The 8,724-nt window shown below is 48.0% G+C and overlaps 1 protein-coding gene across 1 annotated transcript in view; it reads right to left on the bottom strand.

Moving 5' to 3' along the window:
* Window positions 1-13: 13 nt before the first annotated feature.
* The window catches only part of rgs9a (regulator of G protein signaling 9a), a 59,064-nt gene continuing 50,353 nt past the window's right edge, over window positions 14-8,724 (bottom strand). Inside the window, exons 12-17 of the mRNA XM_063471049.1 lie at window positions 5,173-5,286; window positions 3,872-3,987; window positions 3,226-3,313; window positions 2,562-2,700; window positions 2,382-2,464; window positions 14-770 (exon numbers count right to left, since the gene is read on the bottom strand). Coding sequence (XP_063327119.1) covers window positions 614-770; window positions 2,382-2,464; window positions 2,562-2,700; window positions 3,226-3,313; window positions 3,872-3,987; window positions 5,173-5,286 — 697 coding nt within the window. The 3' untranslated portion in view covers window positions 14-613. The remainder of the gene's footprint in view (window positions 771-2,381; window positions 2,465-2,561; window positions 2,701-3,225; window positions 3,314-3,871; window positions 3,988-5,172; window positions 5,287-8,724) is intronic.

The following is an 8,724-nucleotide window of genomic DNA, read 5'->3' as shown; positions in this document are numbered from 1 at the left end:
GTGACATTCAAAGTCTTCTACATGTTGAGCTTATTTATTACGTTTCATTTATTTGTATTTTTGGAGCATGGTCCACACTTGGATGCTACACAGATACTTTCATTGACATGCACTGAAATACTATTTTGCATGATCGTGTCACATTTAATCTAATAAGACCAAAACAAAACCCTGTAATGACAGCAGTGCATATTCACAACACAACACACAACAGTAGGAGTGCTATTAACAAACTGTGCTAACACAATATACATGAAAGATGATCTGCTGACTAGTAGAAACTGGAGAAACAGCTTTAAATACATCAGAAAAAGTGAAATGTAAATAATCGTTTGTAACTTGTCAACAGTCTTTAGGATAATTTCACTCAATTAAGCAAATGAAATGTAATCTGTGCACAGACAGAAGAAAAGCTTTTGATGGCTCAGCCCATGTTTCTCCAGATCTTGGCCCTGAAAGCCAATAAAGTTTTTCATTTCAATTTAAAATAACTCACATTTACTAAAACAGGAGACAATTAATAAGTAAAGTGAGACCTTTTATGTATCCAGCTACAAAGAGGACTGCTTTGAATGAAACTGCATGCATACAAACACACCTGCACTATATTTTTCTACTTCTTCCTGTCAATCTTGCTCATCATGGCTTTGACATCCACTGGAGCGGAGGCAGCGGCAGCCTTGGCTTTTTCCTCCTCTTCTTGCTGCCAGAGGATGATGGGGTGGATGCCCGGGCTCCGGTTCAGAGCATTTTGCTCCAAATTGGCAGGACTTGAATGAAATACAAACGTTAATGACAAAAAAGCCTCTTTCACCAGAGTAAAGTTGTGAAGCACACATTGCTTATCAATTGTAGAATCTTATGTTCTTTACTTGTCCTGTCCCTGGTTTGGGTTCAAATGAACCTGTTTCACCTCTATAGGCACAAGAGGAGGACATGCTTAGCTAGCAACTGGTGACACACAACGCAGAAAACAATATTTGAATGTGATGCCAATCCAAATGGTGGGAAAGGAGGACTTTTAAAAAATACATCAGACATCAGTGGGGGATAAAGTAGGTTGGATTATTCTAATATGGACTAGGTGATATGGTAGTTATTAATCTACAGAGGGCTGAATTCAAAGAAACCTCCAAATTGCAGTGCCTCAAAATGGTATTCAGTGGTTTGAATGGGCCCGTGCTCCTGCCTGACAATCCTGGAATGATTTCCCAGAGGTGGTCTGACCGGATTTATCTCAGGCAAGCGAGGCTCTGTCAATGCTATTGAATCTTTCTTGCTATGAGGTCATCCATTATCGTGCACCAGAAGGAGCCGAGGACCAACAGTGTAGGGTCTAAGGATACCTGTTGGAGTCAGACTGCCGTCATCTGGGCACTCACCCAGTGGATATGCCTCCCCAGACCATCACTGAGCCCTCACCAAACTGTGCTGTTTTACAGGCATGTTTTTCATTGCTTCTCAAGCAGAGGGCACATTAGAGGACACTGGGCCCTCGCAGTGTGTTAGCCTGACTGTGCACTACATCCAGCTCCTGCATCGACGCATCTCTTTCTTGAAGATCACACAGACAAACTTTTTGCGAGTAGTTTAAAATATTTTCTTAACTCTTGGCACGTAGAAGAGGACAAACAGGTGAGTATGAGAGCAGATCGAGGAGCCAGTGTCGTTACAGTTATCAGTCTGTGGACCAGATGGAAACATGTAAACATCCCTCATGCTGTCTCATCTCATCTTAAATGTTCTTATCTTCAATTTGAAAATGACTATCATTACAGGAGGCTCTATCATGAATGCTGGAGAAGTTTTATTTATTTTGTTTCCCCCATTGCAGTGACGCGGTCCTTCTCCTCTTTCTGTCTTCTTTTTCTTTTAGTCTTCGTCTTTTTCATATAAACTTAAATTCCAAACATTTTTTACTTGAGCCACAGTGAAGGTCTCAGAGGAACTGATATCTCAGTCTGAGTATCGCTGGTTTTTAACAGTCATCACTCTTGTGGAAACAAGCTGCACCTCTTCTGGCTTCTCCTGCGGACTTCAGACACTATTTCATACGGTCATCCTTTCTTGTTAACTGCAGGCCTCTCTCTTACAACACTGTCACCACTTCCTGTTTCAGCCTGGATTTAAACATGTCTCCTTATATAGAGATCTGTATGGAAAGATGGATGTGTCAATTCCAAAAGTTTGTGATGTAGTCGGATTACTATTATGAAGGATCCAGGCAAAAAGTACTGCCTGTGTGTACGTCAGTACTTGTGGTAATATATCCCAATATAGTAAGAGGTTCCTTCCCTGTTATTCCTGTTTGGATCATTTTAAATTGGAATAAGTGGTAAGTGAAATTCAGGTTCTGTGTCTACATTATGTAGAATACTAACCTGAAGTTGTGCGGTTCAGGGCTCAGTGCCTTCTTCTGGATGTCCTTGTATGTAGGTGACTTGAGGTAACGGAAGAACGTGTCCTGTGCCAATCAAAAACATGAGCATGCTAGCAACCTCCACGTTTTGGTATGAACAGATCATTTTTGATCCTCACACCAATCATGAATCTGGACACACCTTTTTCATGAGCAGGAAGACGTGTGTCTGTGCTGCTTCCAGCACATAGCGGTGAGGATGTTCCAGACCTTTCACTGTCAGACCCATTGTCCTGCCATCAATGTTGATCCAGCGGGGGGCGCCAGGGGCCAGGAAGGTCCTGCATACACACACATTCTACATCAATCTCCTCCATAGCTGAAAGTTATAGGAGTGAAGATTTAGAAAACCTGAAATCAATTTAAAATAACCCCGTCTTCCTCCCCTCACCGCAGCAGATGGCCCCGCCCCTCCCTGAGCCTGGTTCTGCTGGAGGTTTCTTCCTGTTAAAAGGGAGTTTTTCCTCCCCACTGTCGCCAAAGTGCTTGCTCATAGGGGGTCATATGATTGTTGGGTTTTCTCTGTATGTATTATTGTAGGGTCTACTGTACAATATAAAGCGCCTTGAGGTGACTGTTGTTGCGATTTGGTGCTGTCTAAGTGAATTGAATCAAAAGCTACTGTAAAGTGTGAAAATGATTCTCATGTGAAACAAAGATGTATTGTGTAACCAGGATGGATGGCTGGATGGGTCTCAAGAAAACACAAAATGTGGAATTTAAATAAAAAATGTGGAATGTAAAATAAAGTAAAAAAATTAAAAGAAATCAAAGAAAGAAGAATGAGGTTAGATTATTTGTCTTACTTGAAAATGGTCTCAGCTTTTGTTGACATAGACGATGCAGTTCCCCACTTCAGTTCTTCTGCTGCTTCCCAAAAAGCCAAGTTCTCGCCTGATGTGCACACACCATATACCACATTAGCTCCTAATAAATATGACAGTTTTCTGACTTATAGAGTTGTCATTGTACATGTACAACAAAATCATGGGGGCTCCATGCCAAATGTGCAGGAATAAAATATAAATAGTAAGACACTATAAGACACTGGTGGTTCATCTAACCCCACCAGTGGAGCCAAACTGTAACATTTTTGTCAAATTATGGATACCTCTCCACAATCGTTGGTACAAAGATTGGACAAAACTAAAATAAACTGTGAAGACTGAATAAATACAAATGAGCTCTATGTTGAATAATAAGGGTCCTGATGTTTATTGTGGAAAAAATATGGCTGACGTGGGTGTTTCACAGTTTAGTTGAAACATCCACCTTCCCTTTGTCTCACGTTTTATCCACCACCCATCAACATGATGAAGTTTAAATGTGTCCTATACTTCACTATATTTACCTAAACATGGATAAAACTCCATGCTTGTAGTTGTTTAGTTATGCAGAACTCTCAACTCTACCAAGAAGAGAAAATGTGATGAACGACATTTGTTGACGTACCACTGAACTCCTTCTTAAGGAAGATCTTGAAGTCATCTCGCCCTCGCAGGTCACTCAGCAGCTCGAATAAGCTGAAGGACCAGCGCTCCACACGCATTTTAGTAGGAACTTCAACCCTAAGGACAAACACAGGTTCAGTTGCTACTGGGGCAATCCATCATCATCCTGCTGTGGTCCCTGGGTTCACCCAGGGTTTGAAGTTTGGTTCTGAACTTTTTATTTGTTTCTTTATAAGATAATCATCTTCTAGTTCCTGAATATGTTATTTTCTAGGGACTGTTTTTGCATTTTCATCATAGCAGTGTCTCTTGTTCTGTTATCCTTTCAGTCTTGTGCCTGTCTCGTCTCTCTGTGATAGTCTTGTTTGTAGTCCTGTGTTCATCACTCTGTTTTTTGTCCCTTTGTCATGTCTCTGTGTCTGTTTGTCCCCACTGTCAAGTTCACATGTCTTAGTCTGAGTATCAGTGTGTGTGACTTCCTGTTTTATTCTGGTAGTCTCCCATCTTATGTTCCCTTTTGCTTCCAGGTCTATTCATTCTGCTCTAATCTCATCCTGTGTTTTGTCATTTTATTCTTGAGTCTTGAGTAACAGCAATAACGCTGCCTCCTTTAGTTTCTCCCTGTGAGTCAAGTTAACATGACACATTCATTATTTGTACATTTCATATGATGTAATGTAAAAGCTAAAATAAAACAATTAAAAAGCATACCTCTGGGGCTCACAAAATTAAATAGCAATAATTTATCCCTTTCATGCGATCAGTAAGATGGATTTTCCACTGAGCCACTTCCACTGATTTTCCACTAGTTTTAAGACATTTAAATATGAAATATTATTGTCAGTTTAATATTGTCTGACAGGAAACATGTTTGATCACTTTATCCAACATGAACTAGAGTTAATGGTAAAATGAAGCCAGTGAAGAAGTGCCAGAAACTGCAGGTACTGCTTCAACACCAGCAGCATTAAAACACATGTTTACAGTGTGGGTAAAACAATAGTTTGGACATATGAGGATATTTCACTCTTAACATCAGGGTCACAAAGGTAGCACATGTTTCATCACTCATATTTGGGTATCACAAAGGCTTAGACCTTTATCCATCTTTCATGTACAGAAACTTTTAATAAACACGGGAAACAAAACGAAACTGAGTGCCCATCCCATTTTATTCCCCAGTTGATTGGGGAATAAAATTTTAAACGGCTTTCCAAATAAACACACTTAAAATGTTAGACTGCAAAGACTCCTCGGGGCTGCTGCTGAAATTGGTACAATTGGTGTTGTTTTGTTTTTCACCTTCTCATGTTGAGAGTCCAGTATGCATCATGGTCTGTTTGCCAGGGGTTGCTGGGTAGACAGGAAGCCAGGAATGGGTCATGATTTTTGTAGGTTGTGATGTATTTGACCAGCCTGCAGAGACAGAACTGTTATTAGCTTCATTTATTTTTTAGTTGAGGATGTCAAAACCAGGCAGCACAGCCGCGACAAAAGGAGATGCATATATATGTTCATTTAAATATACTTTATTTTAAACTAATGATCATAGTACGTACGGTTACGGTGTAACCTTGGTTCTCTTAGCGAGAGACTATCTCTCCACACTGTTACAAATTCCATATGTACGGGGTACGAACCCCCTTGGTCGTGGCGTGTGGATATTTCTTTAAGACACTCTGGCATGCCCGGCTACGCCCCACAGCTCACGTATAAAACAGCTGTGCAGACGTGACACCGGTGATAGTTTGATCGGAACATGTCTCCGAGCGGCCTGACGGTGGAGAGATAGTCTCTCACTAAGAGAACCAAGGTTACACCGTAACCGTACGTTCTCTAGCATATCGAGACTATCTCTCCACACCGTTACATATTCCATATGTACGGGATAACTCTGTAAGACACCCCGCGAGGAGACAGTGCAACCGAACCGCCGAGAGTGAATGACCAATGAACTATTTACAAATATACATATGTACACTCCACCTGGGTCAAGGCCGAGCCAGATGCGAAGGCCAAGCCGGGGGAAGGAGGCACAGTGCGCAAGGCGCAAGACTGGCCCGAGCTGGTCCCGCCAGACGCAAGGACCGCAACAATCGGCCGCACCCGGGCAGCCCGCAGAAGCTGCGCTGGCCGGGGGAAGCTACCGTCGAGGGGCACCCAGCACACGGTCCCCGAAGGACGGGCTGGACGCCACATTCAAGCGGGGACAATTAAAGGATTATTCTATTCTAAAGGTGGTGGCTGAGGACCACGTAGCTGCTGCACAGATAGTGGAGAGGGAGGCGCCCCTCCACAAGGCCCAAGAAGTGGCCACACCACGTGTGGAGTGGGCTTGGTCGCACGAGGGGAGAGGGACACCGGCCGAGGCGTAAGCCTGGCTGATGGCCTCCACGACCCAGCGGGACAACCGGGGCCTGGACAGAGGCCTGCCGAGCAACCCGGGATGGAACAAGACAAACAGTTGGTCCGTGGAATGAAACGGCTGAGTACGAGCAACATATAGCGCCAGCGCACGAATGGGGCACAAGGCCCGGAGACCCTGCGCCTCCTCCTGATCCAGACCGCCAGTGGGAGCTGATCGCAGCTCAACCAACTGGGAGAGTTGAAAATCAGAGAGGGATTTCGGCATAAAAGCGGGGTTAGGCCGAAGGACCACCCCTTGACCGTCTGGCAGCCATCTGCAGCAGTCACGATTGACCGACAGCGCATGCAGCTCGCTAAGCCGTCTAGCAGAAGTGATAGCAAGGAGAAAAGCGGTCTTAAGCGACAGCCACTTCAACCCTGGGCGGGCGCCCCTCAGGAATTGCGGAATCAAGACCGCATCGGCGTCACTAAGTGCTGAGTAACCGAGGCGAACAGCGTTAATGGCCGCCACAAGGCCACGCAAGGTAATAGTGCTCCTGCCGGCCTCCAACTGGGACTGCAGGAACTGCAGGACGGCATCCACTGTCGCGCCATGGGGGTCCAGCCCGTGGGCCCCGCACCAGGCGGCGAACAGTCCCCAGCGGTAGCGGTAAGCAATCCTGGTGGAAGGTGCCCGAGACTCCTTCATAGTGTCAATGACCAAGGCAGGGAGGCCTAAGGCGCAGAGCCCCTCCCTCTCAGGGGCCAGACAGTCAGCCGCAACCCTGCGGGGAAAGGATGGAACAGAGCCCCGTTGGCCTGGGACAGGAGGCAGGAGGTCCCTCCGAACCGGGAGTGGCAAGGGCACCCCATCCAGCAGGGGTGGAATGGCCGAAAACCAGGGCATGTGAGGCCACAGAGAGGCCACCAGAATGATCCTCACCTCCTCGGTCTGAACTCGACGGAGGACCGAGTGAAGGAGGAAGAAGGGAGGGAAGGCGTACAGGAGGACCCGGGGCCAGGGATGTGCTAGGGCATCCCAGCCTAGAGGGGGATCGTCGGCCTTCAGGGAAAAGAACAGGGGGCAGTAGGTCGAGTCCCTTGAGGCAAAGAGGTCGACCGCCGCCCTGCCAAACTGGCGCCAAATCCCGTCCACTACCTGCGGGTGGAGCCGCCACTCCCCAGGGTACGGGCCCCCCCTGGACAAGATGTCTGCTGCCATGTTCAGGGGGCCCGGCACGTGGACTGCCCTGAGGGAGAGGAACTGGGGGTGGGCCCACAACCACAGTCTGGTGGCCAGGTTGCAGAGGGGAGGAGAGCCCAACCCACCTTGATGGTTGACATAGGCAGCTGCCACGGTGCTGTCCATCCGGACAATAACGTGGAACCCCTGCAGCCGAGGCAAGAAAAGCCGAAGCGCCAGAAACACGGCCCGCAACTCCAAGACATTGATGTGTCGGGACAACCATGGGCCCGACCAGCGGCCGCTGACCCCGCAACCTTCGTGGACTGCCCCCAGCTGACTGGGGAGGTGTCGGAGAAGACCACCTGCCGGCCAGTCACGGGACCCACGGCTTGACCCTGTTGGAGATTGACAGGGTCTCTCCACTACCGCAGGGCCCGGGCAAGACCCCGGGAAACCAGCACGGTGGTCAGGTGTGACCGCTGCGGGCACAGGCCGAGAGACAGCAGGCGATGCTGAACCGGTCTCATGTGCAGGAGAGCCAACGGGACCACCTGCACTGTTGCCGCCATCAGCCCCATGAGGCGGAGGCACAGACCCCAGCTCACCTGAGAGTGGGGGCTGAAGGAGGCCAGGCACGCCCTGAGGACCCGCTACCGTTCCGCCATCAGGGAAACCAAGGCCCTGACCGAGTCCAGGGACATGCCCAGAAAGGTGGTCTGGGACGGCAGCAACCTGGACTTCTTGAGATTCAGGCGGAGTCCCAAAGCCTGAATATGCAAGACCAACAGGGCAACATGGCTGCGGTACTGTTCTTCTGAAGAGGCGCAGACCAGCCAGTCATCCAGATAATTGAGAACTCTGATGCCCCGCAGCCTCATAGGAGCAAGGGCTGTGTCCATGCATCTGGTAAAGGTTTGGGGTGCCAGGGAGATGCCGAAGGAGAGGACGTGGAGCTCGAAGATCTGCCCCTCGAACCCGAACCTGAGGAACCGCCAGTGACCCTGCCAGATAGGGATCTGGAAGTAGGTGTCCTTTAGGTCGATGGTGGCAAACCAGTCCCCAGCAGCGATGGCCTGACGCACTCTGGGGACTGTGAGCATCTTGCACCTCAGGGGCCGGAGATAACAAATAAGGCCCCTGAGGTCCAGAATAGGACGAAGACCCCCATATCGCTTGGGGACCAGAAAGTAACGGGAGAAAAATCCCATCTGGCTGTCCCCGGCATCCACCTCCCGTATGGCACCCTTCGACAGAAGGGTCGGCAGTTCTTCCCGCAACACCTGGCCCTGGCCCGTGCCGGTCATGGAGGTGAAGGTCGGGGT

This window comes from Pelmatolapia mariae, linkage group LG4 (assembly GCF_036321145.2).
Source record: "Pelmatolapia mariae isolate MD_Pm_ZW linkage group LG4, Pm_UMD_F_2, whole genome shotgun sequence".
NCBI classification, from domain to species: Eukaryota; Metazoa; Chordata; class Actinopteri; order Cichliformes; family Cichlidae; genus Pelmatolapia; species Pelmatolapia mariae.
Note: the sequence above shows the minus strand (reverse complement) of the source record. Positions and strands in the feature narration are given on the sequence as shown.